The following is a 15,085-nucleotide window of genomic DNA, read 5'->3' as shown; positions in this document are numbered from 1 at the left end:
TTTTTTTTTTGGTTTTTGGGTCACATATGGCAGCGCTTAGGGTTACTCCTGGCTCTACACTCAGAAATCGCTCCTGGCAGGCACGGGGGACCATATGGGATGCCGGGATTTGAACCACCATCCTTCTGCATGAAAGGCAAATGCCTTACCTCCATACTATCTCTCCGGCCCCTCTTCTTTGCCTTCTAAGTGCTCCAAGCACTCAGCCCTACTTGCACTTGTCACAGGCTTTCTGGGCCACTGATCACAAAAGGTTTCAAAAGCTCTTCACAGCACAATGGACAAAAGACAATCACCATCCTCTCAAGTTTCACATGGGGAAACTGGGACCCAAGACAGGGGTTTCCCAGAGTACTGGACCTGAGTATGCTTTGGAGCCCAGAACCTCCCTCTCAGATTCAATCTTAGACCCTTGGAGGGAACCTCTATGAGGGCCAGAGACTTAAAGGGCTGTAGTATAGGCTATGCACTACACTAGAGGTTTAACATTTGTTATTGTTGTTGTTGTTGTTGTTGTTTTTGGGTCACACCCAGCAGTGTTCAGGGATTACTCCTGGCTCTACACTCAGAAATCACTCCTGGCAGGCTTGGAGGACCACATGGGATGCCACCATCCTTCTGCATGCAAGGCAAACACCCTACCTCCATGCTATCTCTCCGGCCCCATCAGCTGTTGTTGTTGTTGTTTTTTTTAAATAATATCTTTATGTAAGCACCATGGTTACCGACAGGTTCAGCTTTCATCCTTGACACATGATTCCCAGAGCACGTTTTCTAGTAAACCTGGACCTGCCTTTTCTGGCCCCAGTTAGGTTTAAAAAAAAAAAAAAAAAGATAGCCAGCAGAGAGCTTTCCCTCTTTGGGAAGGAGGTTCAAGGATCAAACCTAGGACCTCACTCACACAAGGCAAGTACTTTACTGGGCTTCATCATTTCTAACTCCTGCCTAGGTCTCCTGGTGGGGAGATGCAATGCCCCACTGGAGATGCAAGACTCTCAGCCTTCTATACTTGCTGGGAGCACAATTCCTCATCTTGATTTACCTTCATCATTACATCAGAGGTGAAATTCAGAAATGTTCAAACGCCACATAAAGAAAGACCCAACCATTTGGATGAAAAAAAAAAAAAAGAACCTGGGGACACCTATCTAACTCTTGGGGATCAATCAGCAGCAAGTCCACTTCATTTATTCCCATATGCACACGCCACTGGGCATTGGACTTCGATCCCGGAGGCCTCTTGGTGATGGCAGGACCAAGATGATCTCTGCCTCCTTACTAGCTGTCACCTGGGGAGATTCTACTTGACTGCTCTGGCACGAGCAAGCAAAGATCAACAAGGCCTACTTTTATATACTGGGGCTTAAAGGCTCTGGTTCCTTCTACGGGTGATCTCCTTCGACCCACAAGGGTGGGGGAGTTGCAACAGCACAGTATCCCCTGGACCTAGGGGAAACAATCTGGGGGAGGCCCTGGGTAGAGTCCAAAATCTTAAGGCCTGCATGCACTGGCAGTGCAGTGGAGTCGGGGTTTGGTCCTGAAGCAACGCCAGGAACCCGATTCAACGCTGCCTCTTATTCCGAATCAGCCTGGGGAAGTTGATCAAGGTCTGCTGCAAGAGCAGTAGCACTTCGGTGCAACCAACGAGACCAGCCCATCAACACAGGCAGAGAAGCTAGCTAAGTGAAATAAGTCAGAGAGAGAGAGAGAGAGAGAGAGAGAGAGAGAGAGAGAGAGAGAGAGAGAGAGAGAGAGAGAGAGAGAGAGGAAGGGTGGGAGAGAGAGAAGGAGAGAGAGAGAGAGAGAGAGAGAGAGAGAGAGAGAGAGAGAGAGAGAGAGAGAGAGAGAGAGAGAGAGAGAGAGAGAGAGATGCAGAATGGTCTCACTCATCTATGGGTTTTAAGAAAAATGAAAGACATTCTTGCAATAATAATTTTCAGACACAAAAGAGAAAAGAGCTGGAAGTTCCAGCTCACCTCAGGAAGCTCACCACAAAGAGTGATGAGTTTAGTTAGAGAAATAACTACATTTTGAACTGTCCTAATAATGAGAATGTATGAGGGAAATGGAGAGCCTGTTTAGAGTACAGGCGGGGGGTCGGGTGGGGAGGAGGGAGATTTGGGACATTGGTGATGGGAATGTTGCACTGGTGATGGGTGGTGTCCTTTACATGACTGAAACCCAAACACAATCATGTATGTAATCAAGGTGTTTAAAAAAAAAAAAAAAAAAAAAAAAAGCTAGCTAAGTGAATCAGTGCGCAGGCGCGGAGCTCGGTGTCCCGGGAAAACCTGTCCCCCTTCCACTCATGAACCAGGCACGACGACGTTCGGGTTTGGCGACCGGAAGTAGCCGGGCCCGAGTCGGACGGACCGGCCGGAGCGGAAGTCACCCCGTGGGGCAGTGGCGACGGCGGCGGCGGCGGCGAGAGGATGAACAACAAGTTCGACGCGTGAGTGGCTCGTGGCTCGTGGCCGTCCCGGGAGACACCCCCTCTTTCCCCCAACCGTTAACCCCGAAGCTGACCCTGCGGCGGCGCCGAGACCGTCGAGTGACCGGCGGCCGGGCCTTAAGGCTCGGGCTGCGGGTTCCGCCCCGGCCCAGGCGGCTGGCGGGGGCGAGCGAGGAAGGCCCCGGGGGATTGGGGGTGCACGGATCTCGGGGACCCCCGGGGCCCACAGCGCGCGCCACCCTGCCTCCTGGAAGGAGATGTTGGGTGCTTCCAAACGAATTGCACCCTGGGCTCCCTGGCCTTCTCTGAGGCTGCTTCTCCAACCCCATCCGCTTGGCATTGAACCCCGAGTGGGGTAGGTGCTGCTGCAACCTGGGGATGCGGATGATCCCCCAAATTCGGCCTCCTTGGCTTCCCTGAGTCTCCTTTCTGGTCCTCTGCCCCATTCTCTGCCTCGCCCGGCCCGGTTCCTAATGCAGTTTCCAATGAGGAGATTGCTAGCACCGAGCCCTCGATGCTCTCTCTCCTAGGAGGGAGCCACTTTAATGGGCCCTGACACGCGCTCCTGGGGGTTCAGGAGGTGAGGAGGATCCCCTTGACCTTCATCAGGGCTTTTGAGGTACTTTTGAGGTCAAGCGCAGTGTGGTAAGGTAGAGGTGTCCACTGGAAGGGCTGACCCTTTAACTAACATCTGCTGGCAACATTGGGGCATGGTCCAGCAAGGACTGGCATACACTTTCAGGCCTCCACACCAGGGCAGTGCCACTGGCTGCCGAGAGGGCTTTGCTGTTTCAAAAGAAAGAAAAGGGACTATCAACAACAACAACAACAACAACAACAAATCTCCAAAAAAAAAAAAAAAGCCTTTTGGATGCAGCTGGTCTAAGCAGTCTCAAAGACCTGCTCCTTCCTCCCCATCCTTCTGTTCCCTTTATAAGCTCTTAGCTCCCACCTTTCAGATTTTTATTCCTGAAAACGCTGCAGGGTTTTTTTTGGGGGGGGGGAGGGTCACATTACTTCCTTATCCAGGTGAGTTCCTGTACTTCCTTCTGTGACTTACCCATATAATATATGGTGGGATTTGTTTCCGGGTTCACTGTTGAACTTGGGTTTGAGTCTCTCCTTGATACACCAGGACTGGAGATGCTCTGTGCTTTAACTGTGCCAGAACTTGAAACGTCTGTCTTCCAGCTCTGCTGAGAAGAACCAGATTTTTCTTTCTTTTGAAGCTGGAGCTCTCCCGATACCTAGTTTTGTGAGGGTTTTTTTTTTTTTTTTTCTTCAGTGTGAGAAGTACACTTTGCAGACCATTATCCCAGGTTCTGCAACTGTATGACCTGCCTGGCTTCCTAAGGATGAGTTTGTTGGGGAGAGCCTAGAGCGGAATGTGCTGGACAGCTGGAGATCTGCTAACTCTGATCATATCTTCTGCTAACACTCTTAATTCCACCCTACCTCCTGTCATACCTAGCTTCCATTGACCCTGAGTGTAAAAGTCTCCTAAATCTTTCCCAGTACTGTGGCTGCATCTGTAATATGTTTTATTTTACAGATCTCCAGACCATATTTCATTCTGTTTCTACTCATACTATAATCTTTTTATTTTGTTTCAGGGTCACATCTGGTGTGCCCAGGGTTTACTTCTGACTCTGCATTCAGGTCTCATTCCTGAATGTGCTAGGGGGACCATATGGGATGCTGGGGATTGAACCTTATTTGGCCATGTGCAAGGCAAATACCCTATCCCTGTACTAACACTCTGGCCCCACATACTAATAGCTTTTTGGTCTTGTTTTGTTTTGTTTTGGGGCCACACCCGGCGGTGCTCAGGAATTACTCCTAGTCCTGCACTCAGAAATCACTCCTGGCAGGCAGGCAAGCACAGGGGACCATATGGGATGCTGGGATTCAAACCACTGTCTATCCTAGATCAACTGCATGCAAGGCAAACGCCCTACCCGCTATGCTATCTCTCCGACCCCAGCTTTTGGTCTTTTAAATTTTTGTATACTTTGTTTGCTTAGAAGGGAGAGGGGCACACCTGAGAGTACTCAGCTTACTCCTGCCTCTGTGCTCCAGGATTATTACTTCTGACATATTTCAGGGGACCTTATGGAGTAAAGGGGCCCCTATTTTTAGGGGGTTAGTATTTGATTTTGGGGCCACATCCAGTGCTGTATAAGCTTTACAGCTGGCTCTGCTTAAGGATCACTCTTGGTGTTACTGTGGGGACTATATGGAGTGTCACGGATTGAACCCTCCCTGCTGTGCTATTAGTCTGGCCCCTTTTGTTCCTCTCTTAACCTTGGTTTAACTTAGGTTCTTGGCACATATCCTAGTCTTCCCTGTATTATTCTTGATTTTAGAAATCCATTAAGGAAACCACTTTGGTTTTTGCCTCTGTCCAATGCTGAGCCTGTAAAGGTGAATCTGACCAAACCACTAACCAGAGGAGCTTGGTTGAATCACAAAGTATCAGGATTTCCCTGAGCACAAGCTTGTGGCTAAACTAGGTGCCGCTCTGTCTGGCCAGCCTCTGGTGCTAATTGCTTGTGTCCAGGGAGCACCAAGATTTTAATTTTATTTGATGCTGAGCTCCAGTTCAGCCTGAGGCTGAGAAGAGTTGTGGAGAGTCAAGTGCAGTGACCTGCACAACCACTTGCCCAAGGTGGCAGCTTGGCTTTGTCCTCAAGAAAGCAGCACACGGGCCCGGAGAGATAGCACAGCGGTGTTTGCCTTGCAAGCAGCCGATCCAGGACCGTAGGTGGTTGGTTCGAATCCCGGTGTCCCATATGGTCTCCCATGCCTGCCAGGAGCTATTTCTGAGCAGACAGCCAGGAGTAACCCATGAGCATCGCCGGGTGTGGCCCAAAAACCAAAAAAAGAAAAGAAAAAAAAGAAAGCAGCACACGAAGACTTGTGAGGGCCTTTAGGAGGGAGCTGGGATGCAGGCCAGGAGGCCACCGTAGCATTTCTTCTCCAACATAATCAGTTCTGTCGTTATTTTATTTCAGTATCTTTCACTAAAGAGAAGAGAACTGATATTTGTTTTACTTGGATGTAGCAAAATGAGAGGTTTCCCAAGGACCTTGTTCACCCAGGATGAAAGGGAAAGGATGCCAGAGGCTCTAGTGGGAGATGGAAGCTGAGGTGAGAAGGGTGTGTTCTAGAATTCTCTAGAACAGAGCCATAGCTGCTGCCTGGGTCCTAAATCTCAGAAAAACCCACATACTGCTGTAGGCACCATTGGGGAACAGATGGGCCGTGACAGTCTATGTGGAACAAGTAAGCTGTCTTCCAGGGAGCAGTTCTATAGAGAGGAGCCAGGCTCAATCCGGAAGAGAGATATTTTCCAGGGTTCAGTGGGCCTCCATGCACACAGGAAGCAGGGAATAGACGTTCTAGGAGAGCTCCGAGCAGGTGCTGGTACAAGGAAAAGGAGCTCACAGATTGGGGCAGGAGCCATAGGCATAGGCAGCCATAGGCAGCCATAGCAGGGCCCAGGGAACCCCGGGAAGTGTGTGTGCCTCGGCCTGCTCACTCTTAGCTGATGAGACTTGAGGCAAGTCAGGCAGCTGTAGACAGGGACTTCAGCCTGCTCCTCTCAGGAAGGGGAAGGGGCACAGTTGTAGCAGCCCAAATACTGTGCTCCTCCACCCTCAGCAAAGTCCAGGGAGACAGTGGGACAGTAGCACCATACACGAAATTGGCCTCAGCTTTCTCTGTTCACAGCACTTGCCTGTACCCACTGGCTCTTTCTGGGAATTTTTTTGTTTGGTTTTGGGGCCACACTCAGCTGTGCTCATGAATCATTCCTGGCCTGGCTGGGAGATTGAACCTGGGTTATCCTTATACAAGGCAAGCATCTTACATGCTGTCCAATCTGGCCTCCATTTCTACTTTTGCTCATCTTTCTTCAAAGGCATTTTTTTTTAGGGATCCCTTATGACTACTCAGCTTCTTAATCTGTGAGCTTGAAGTTGAGAGGAATTGGCTTATGAGTAGAGCCCTGAAGCATGGTTTTAGGGGAGTGTGGTAGGCAAAGAGGATTCTCCTGAGCAGTTCTAAAGACCCTGGCACCCCTTTCAGGGCTACTTTGCCCAGCTGTGGACACTCCAATGTCTAGGGTTGGACACAGACCAGGCTTGCTCTCCAAATCTTTGAATCATCTCCTGGACCCTAAGGCTTGGCATTTTGACCAGGTTAGACAGCCTTTGTGGGTCAGCTGCTTCTTGTGTCCTGGCCAGGTGTGATCATAGGATCATAGGTTTGTAGTACAGAGCACAACTTTCTAGATATATCCCAAGCTAGGACCATGATGATGTAGGGAACAGGCACCCCAACAGATGATTTGCTTATCCACCAAGTGTCTGTTGAATGTTCTTTTCATGCTAGCTAGAAAGTATTTTGCAGTCTGTGTATACATAGGGTAATAGCTGAGTTAGGATTTGGACATGTAGGGTCTTTCTTGCTGGAAAGAAAGATTTCTAAAAAAAAAAAAGAAAAACCATAAATAGTATCTTCCTTAATATTTATCTTGATATCAAGATTTGTCTTGCAAAGGTCAATCCAGGTTCAATCTCCAGCATCTTGTATGGTCCCCTGAGCACTGCCAGGTATAGCCTCCCACCCCAAATCAAAATAAGGTATCTTTCTTGAGAATTGTCTGCTTGCATTTGACTTGATTATTAGGGCAGAAGGTCATTTCAGAATAGTGCTGTGTTCACAGCAGTCCAGCCCTAAAAGCATGCTTGCTGTGTCTGTGAGCACTCCTCCTTTGGATACTGTTGGAACCCACTGAACAGAGGCATGCCTAAAAGCAGTAGTGTTATTTCACTGCCCTGGAAAGTGGCATCCAGGAAACCTATGTTTGTACCAAGAAAATGACATTCTTCTCAGTGTCCTCTTCACTGGTTTAGCGTCTTTTGGACCCAGGTGCTAGAGATACAGAGATTAATAAGACGCTATTCAAAGGGATCCTTTCATCATACACAAAACAGATGGAGGAATGGCCACTAAGGCTGAGGAACAGTGACTGGCAGTGGTTGCTAGTGGACAGAGTCCTAGAGGCTCCTCACGTGTCCTTAATGCGTTGTCCTGTGGGTGGGTGGGCATCAGATGATAAGGAAGGGAGAAGAGAGTGTTTTAAATATGAGCCGTGAACAATGAGATTTGCTGTGCTGGTAGCCATGTGGAAGCTGGGTTGGAGGGCAGAGATGTTCTTCATCAAGAACATTTTGGGTTTTTATCCTGATGATTGCAGTGATCTGAGCAGAGGGTCTGAATCAAAGTGGTAGTCTGAGATAATTAGGAAACTGATAAATGGTGAGACAGGGCCGGAGCAGTGGCACTAGAGGTAAGGCATCTGCCTTGCAAGCGCTAGCCTGGGATGGACTGCGGTTCAATCCCCCGGTGTCCCATATGGTCCCCCCAAACGAGCAGTTTCTGAGCGAATGGCCTGGAGTAACCCGAGCATCAATGGGTGTGGCCCAAAAACAATAAAACAAAATAAAATAATAAAAAACAATAAAAACAAAAAAAAATTAAAAAAGAAAGGGTGAGAAAGCAAAGGAATTTCTTTTTTTTTTTTTTTTTTTTTTTTTGGTTTTTGGGCCACACCCGGTGACGCTCAGGGGTTACTCCTGGCTATGCGCTCAGAAGTCGCTCCTGGCTTGGGGGACCATATGGGACGCCGGGGGATCGAACCGCGGTCCGTCTCCTAGGCTAGCACAGGTAAGGCAGGCACCTTACCTCGAGCGCCACCGCCCGGCCCCACAAAGGAATTTCTTAAACTTACCTGAAAGGCCAAAGCAGCTATTCTGTTCCAAAAATCTTATTGTTGGCAAAGAAAACTGTTCTTGGGGCTAGAATGTTAGAACACAGCAGGTAGGGCAAACTTGCTTTGCATGCTGCTAACCCAGTTTCGATTTCTGGCATCCTCAAGCACCACCAGGAATGACTCCTGAGCACAAAGCCAGGAGTAACCCTTGAGCACCACCAGGTGTGGCCTAAAATCCAAAAAAAGAAAAAAATTCTTAAAAAAAAAAAAAAAAAGGAAAAGAAAACAGTCCTTTTAAAAAGGAAGGAAGGAAGGAAGGAAGGAAGGAAGGAAGGAAGGAAGGAAGGAGTCCTTTAGATTGTACATCTTGCTTCTCTGTGCAGTCCATTCTCAAACCAGAAGGCAATGCTTTCTGACTTCACGGATTAGTTGGTAGATCCTTTTGGTTTAACTCTACTAATTGCTTTTCTGCACACTTTGTCCTCCCCTTGTCTCGTGTACATCTTGGCTATCTGTATTTTCAGTGTCTCTATGTAGGCTCCTGGTCACTTCACCCAGTGGTTCTATGGAGGAAACAAGAATCTGTTCAGGTCTGAGATAACATGGTTTTACCTCCCTGTTCAGATTGAAAGACGATGACAGTGGGGATCATGATCAGAATGAAGAAAACAGCACACAGAAAGATGGTGAGAAGGAAAAAATGGAGCGGGACAAGACTCAGAGCAGCGGCAAAAGGAAGGTTGGTGCCTGCTACACATTTGTGCTTGTCTCGGCTGGAACCTTCTCGTGTGGTGCCTGTTTATGTAAAAGATCCCCAGGTTCACTGGAGAGCACCTATTTTAGACCAGTCTACTTTTTGTTTTGTTTTGTTTTTTGGGCCACACCCAAAACACCCGTTTGATGCTCAGGGGTTACTCCTGGCTAAGTGCTCAGAAATTGCCCCTGGCTTGGGGGGACCATATGCGACGCCCGGGGATCGAACTGCGGTCCTTCCTTGGCTAGCGCTTGCAAGGCAGTCACCTTACCTCTAGCGCCACCTCTCCAGCCCCCCAATCTACTTTTTTTTATCAAGGAAAAGATTGGGGTTTTTTTGTTTGTTTGGTTGGTTGGTTGGTTTTTTGCTTTTGGGGACCATACCCTGTGGCGCTCAGGGATTACTCCTGGCTATGCACTCAGAAATCACTCCTTGCTTGGGGGACCATATGGGACGCTGGGACTCCGTGGTCCATCCTGGGTCAGTCGCATGCAAGGCAAACGACCTACTGCTGCACCACTGCTCTGGCCCCTGAAAAGGAAGTTGAGGTCAGGGAGAAGGCTCAGAGGCTGAATGCATGCCTGGGTTTGATCCCCAACATCTCTGGTATAGCCCTTGTGAAAAGCAAGCCAAAACAAAACAAAAGAAACAAAAAGCACATTAAACAATGAGAGAGTGAATGAAAAGTGATGGTCTGGGACTAGGGCATGTGCTTTGATACAGGAATCCTGGATTCAATCCCTGGCACTGCATAGTGTACCAAGCACCATAGGGAGGAACCCCTGAGTGTCACCAAGTATGGCCCCAAAACAAACAACATGTGGGTCACTGCCTTCTTTCTCTATCTCTCTATCTCTCCCTCCCCCCCCCTTGACTCCCCATTTCCCTCTTTCCCTCTCCCCCTTTGTCTTTCCCTCTCTCTCCCTCTCTCCCCACTCCCTCCTTGAGGTAAGGGAGGACTAACAAAGCTGCTGCTGGCTGCTTCACAGGCTGCTCCTAACTATTTCAAATTCTGAAGGTGCCTCAGAGAACAGAATATTTACACAGAGAGATGGATCCATGTCTTTCTTGAACTATCAGTCATTAGTTTATTTCATAATGTTGAGGACCTGCAGATACACATATTAGAAGTGCTAAGAGGGGGCCGGTGAGGTGGGGCTAGAGGTAAGTTGTCTGCCTTGCAAGCGCTAGCCAAGGAAGGACCGTGGTTCGATCCCCTGATGTCCCATATGGTCCCCCCAAGCCAGGGGCAATTTCTGAGCGCTTAGCCAGGAGTGACCCCTGAGCATCAATCAGGTGTGGCCCCAAAAACAAAAAAAAAGAAGTGCTAAGAGGATGCACAGGTACTGAGTTTTAATAGAGGTGGTAATAAGAGTGACATTGTGCATTTGCTACCTGCAGGCACTGTACTAAATAAGCGCTTTGTACTTCTTAACTAAGGGGTTAAAGAGGAACCACCTCCCAGAGGTGCTTGGGAGAGACCAGGCCACTGATACTCAGCCCAGCACTGACAATGTTTTGTGCTCAGTGGTCCACCAAGTTGTGCTGAGGATTGTATTCAGATCCTTGCAACTGAGAAACATGGAATCTACCACATGAGCTCTCTCCCTGGCCTGCTGTGAACAGCCCTGTGTTTTCCCCCATTTTTCAGGCGGTCAATGGAGGCACAAACAGGTTAAACAATCGCCCAAGATCACTAGCCAGTAAGTAATAGTAAATAGTAGGGTGCGTGCATGGAGGGGCAGTGGTTGGCCCGGCAGTGCCATTAAGATCAGATCTGAACATCAGTACCTATGCCAGGAAGGGGAAAGACACCAAAGTCAGGCAGGGCATATAGCTCAGCAGTACAGCATTTGCCTTGCTGTTTTGGGCCCTGGGTTCGATCTCCTGCATTACCATGGCAAGGAAAAAAGAGGAAGAAGAATAAGAAAGTTGGGGCCGGGCGGTGGCGCTAGAGGTAAGGTGCCTGCCTTGCCTGCGCTAGCCTAGGATGGACCGCGGTTCGATCCCCCGGCGTCCCATATGGTCCCCCAAGCCAGGAGCGACTTCTGAGCGCATAGCCAGGAGTAACCCCTGAGCGTCACCGGGTGTGGCCCAAAAACCAAAAAAAAAAAAAAAAAAAGAATAAGAAAGTTACAAAAGTATGGTGCCAGGGGCCAGAGAGATAGCATGAAGGTAGTGCGTTTGCCTTGCATGCAGAAGGACAGTGGTTTGAATCGCGGCATCCCATATGGTCCCCCGAGCCTGCCACGAGCGATTTCTGAGCATATAGCCAGAAGTAACCCCTGAGTGCTGCCGGGTGTGACCCAAAAACCAAAAACAAAACAAAAGTATGGGGTCAACATGATAGTACAGTGGATAGGACATTTGCCTTGCCTGCAGCCAACCTGGGTTCAATCCCATATGGTACCCCAGGTGGTCCCCCAAGCCTGCCAGGAGTGATCACTGAGTGCAGAGCCAGGAGTAAGACCTGAGCACTACTAGGTGTGGGCCCAAAAAAACAACAATAGGGTGGGGATGGAGGCTGGAGATATAGTACAGCACATGCCTTGTATGTGACTGGCCTAGGTTTGATTCCCTGGCATCCCATATACTTTCCTGAGCATTGCCAGGAATAATTTCTGAACGCGGAGCTAGGAGTAACCTCTGGGCATTGTTGGATATGATCCAAAGCCTCCTGCTGCCCCCCAAAAGAAGAGAAAGTTACAAAAGTCATAAGTATACAAATGAAATATAACAGGAACTTCAAACAAATTAACCACTGAAGTTTACTGGGTAAGAAGATTCTAGGGATCAATAAAAGAGGATATATTCTTTCTTAATGTTGGTTATGGTGGTGCTTAAAACTGTTTTCTAGGGCCCAGAGCAATAGTACAGCAAATGGGACCCTTGACTTGCAGGTGGCCTACCTAGAGTGCAGAGCCAGGAGTAAGCCTGAGCACTGCCAGCAACAACAAACAACAATAACAAAACAACCTGGAGAGATAGCACAGGGTGTTTGCCTTGCAAGCAGCCGATTCAGGACCAAAGGTGGTTGGTTCGAATTCCAGTGTCCCATATGGTCCCCTGTGCCTGCCAGGAGCTATTTCTGAGCAGAGAGCCAGGAGTAACCCCTGAGCAACGCCAGGTGTGGCCCAAAAACAAAACAAAAAAAAAGACACTTTTCTTGGATTAGAGAAATAGTACCACAGCACTTACCTTGCCTGCATTGACTTCTGATTTTATCCCTGGCACCACTACAGTCAGTCCCCTGAACACTCCCTAGAGTCATTCCTGAACACTTCCAGGTGTGACCCCAAACCACACACCCAAACCAGAAAAGGCTTTATTAAGTCTCTGAGACTATTATACACTTCAGAACTAATCCAACATCTTTATTTCCAGGCTGTTGTCCCAGGACCAGCAGAGCATCCCCTGCAGTATAACTACACTTTCTGGTACTCCCGGAGAACCCCTGGCCGCCCTACTAGCTCACAGAGCTATGAGCAGAATATCAAGCAGATCGGAACCTTTGCCTCTGTGAGTACCTTGTGAAGCCTGCAGCAGGGCTGTGCCTGTGCTTTGATCGTTACATCTGTTTAGCTAGTCACCTAATGGGATCTTCCCTTGGCTGCCTCTTGAGTCCCTGAGCTCAGAATTGGTTGTTCTTATATTTCTCATGATCTGCCATAATTGTCTATGAGTCATGGAATTGGTCAAAGGGGACATTATAAAAATATAGGTTGGTTGGTTGGGCAAAGTAGATATTTAAAAATTGGAGAGATAGTGAATAATTGACTTGCTTGCCTTGCACATGGCTAGCCTGGATTCTAAGCCCAGCACTGGAGCACCCCTGAGCAGTCAGGAATAAACCGTGAACACAGCCTGGTGTGGCCCAAAAAAGAAAAAAAAAAGGAAAAAAAAAAGATATTCATTAAATCCTTCCTCTTGGCAGTGTTATGAGAGAAACAACGCTGTTCTGCAGTACCTAGTGTTGGCATGAATTTTGACAAAAGAGATAAAGCCCTAAGGTTCATTTTGTATTTAAGACTTCCTGTTAGAGGGGGCCGGAGAGATAGCATGGAGGTAAGGCGTTTGCCTTTCATGCAGGAGGTCATCGGTTCGAATCCCGGTACCCCATATGGTCCCCTGTGCCTGCCAGGAGCAATTTCTGAGCCTGGAGCCAGGAATAACCCCTGAGCACTGCCGGGTGTGACCCTAAAACCAAAAACCAAAAAAAAAAGACTTCCTGTTAGAGCTTTGGACACATTGGGGATCCAGCAGGAGTAAAGTTGCACCTTCAGGGGCTGGAGTGTAAGTACACTGGAGAGGATGCTTGTCTTAAATGTGGCTGACTAGCTTCGGTGTCTAGCACCCCATATGGTTCCTCAGGAGTCCCTCCAAGTGTGATCCTTAGTGCAGAATCAGGAGTAACCCCTGAGCACCAATATGTGTTGCCCAAAAACCAAAAAACTTAAGTTTCACCTTCCTCTATCCAGAAGAAAGGAAATTCTTGATTTTGTTTTTGTGGGTACTTCCAATTCAGGGTTCTAGACTGTCCTATAGATGGATATGTATTCCTCAGGTGCTGTCCTGTAGCTGAGACCAGCATTGTTCAGTAAAGGTGATTCTGCTCTTTCTCTGTATTGATCTCTCAGCAGAACCCAATAAATATTTGTTTGTTTGTTTGTTTGTTTTAATGACTGAAGGCCACAGAGATCACTCTAAGTGCTGGAGTATCTGCTCTGCTTGTGGCTTCAGTTTCTCTTACTGCACAGCCCCAGCACCATGCTGATAGAGCAGTCTCCAAATACTTCCCCCAAACAAAACAGTTGAGGTATTCATCCTGTTGGAAATGCCTGGGTAGCTCTGGTGGAGGTCTCACCTGCCTTCTAGGCCTGACATGAGAGTTGAACCCCAGCCTGCTTGGGGTTCATCTACCCAGATGTCATCTAGCCGTGCCAAACTGGTGGTTCATTAGGGATATCTGCCACATCACAACCACAGTGTGTAAGCACCACGACTCAGAGTGCGAGGCCCAGCACTGAGCACCACCTTTTGTGGCCCCCAACCCAACAAAACGACGGTGGTGCACCCCTGGCAAGCACTGCCATGTTGTGCGTAATCCCATTGTCACCGCCACAGGCAGCATTCTAGACATTTGCGAGAACATGATGACAGGCACTTGATACCTCCCATCCATGTATGCTCAGTGGCATCACCCACGTTCCACAGACACGCCGAAGTGTCTGACCCAAGCCTCTGTTCTGACTTGTGAAAGCTATAATCGACGCCCATTTTTTACTTTGGGGCCACTCCCTGTGGTGTTTGGGATTATTTCTGGCTCTTTGTTCAGGAGTCACGACCCTTGGCAGTGCTTGCTTAGGAGGTTCAGTTTGTAAAGTGTTGCCTACCAGGCAAACTGTCAACTTCCCTGTTAATCAGGTTGGTGCATACACTAAGCATGTCAGGCATTGCCCTGGGCCCCCAGCACTGTTTGGCGTAGTCTTCTCTCCAAAATCTCTCTCTCTCTCTCTCTCTCTCTCTCTCTCTCTCTCTCTCTCTCTTACCCCCCCCCCCGCCATAATTTTTTATGTGGTTTTTTTTTGGGGGGTGGGGGAAATGGAAGGACCCCAAGAGCTATTTATTCCTTGCTCTGTGTTCAGGAGGGATCCCTGGCAGTGCTATTACAGAGTTTTTGGTCACCTCCTCTTGTGAACATGACAGACAATGACCATAGAAGCAGGGCACTTTATCTATTTAGCACTACAGAATAAAGGCTTGGGGTTTTTTTGTTTGCTTTTTTTGGGTCACACCCAACAGGTCAGCCATGTGTAAAGCAAGCATCCTCTGTGCTGTGCTATCGCTATGACTCCATAGTGGAGAGTAAGTTTTTATGAAGGAGTCTGTTCAATTACTTGGATGTTGCTAAGAATGTTTTTGTTTTTGTGTTTAATTTTTGGGCCAGTGAGGCTCAGGGGTTACTCCTGGCTGTGTATTCAGAAATCGCTCCTGACTTGGGGGGACCATATGAGATGCTGGGAAATCGAACACTGTCTGTCCTAGGCTAGTGTGGGCAAGGCAGATGCCTTACCACCGCTCCAGCTCCATTTAAGAATGT

General features: G+C 48.4%; 1 protein-coding gene across 3 annotated transcripts in view; it reads left to right on the top strand.

The window, feature by feature from the left end:
• The first annotated feature begins 2,368 nt into the window (after window positions 1-2,368).
• EIF4E2 (eukaryotic translation initiation factor 4E family member 2) overlaps window positions 2,369-15,085 on the top strand; it is a 30,113-nt gene continuing 17,396 nt past the window's right edge. For 2 of the 3 annotated variants that reach the window (XM_049769334.1, XM_049769333.1), the window contains exons 1-3: window positions 2,408-2,452; window positions 8,856-8,970; window positions 12,370-12,504. In XM_049769334.1, the coding sequence (XP_049625291.1) occupies window positions 2,433-2,452; window positions 8,856-8,970; window positions 12,370-12,504 (270 nt within the window). In that variant the 5' untranslated portion in view covers window positions 2,408-2,432. Of the gene's footprint in view, window positions 2,453-8,855; window positions 8,971-12,369; window positions 12,505-15,085 lie in introns of all 3 variants that reach the window. The other variant, XM_049769332.1, reaches the window with a different exon arrangement.

This window comes from Suncus etruscus, chromosome 2, assembly GCF_024139225.1.
Source record: "Suncus etruscus isolate mSunEtr1 chromosome 2, mSunEtr1.pri.cur, whole genome shotgun sequence".
Classification (NCBI taxonomy): Eukaryota; Metazoa; Chordata; class Mammalia; order Eulipotyphla; family Soricidae; genus Suncus; species Suncus etruscus.
The sequence above is the reverse complement of the archived record's forward strand: the minus strand, read 5'-3'. Positions and strand labels throughout refer to the sequence as shown.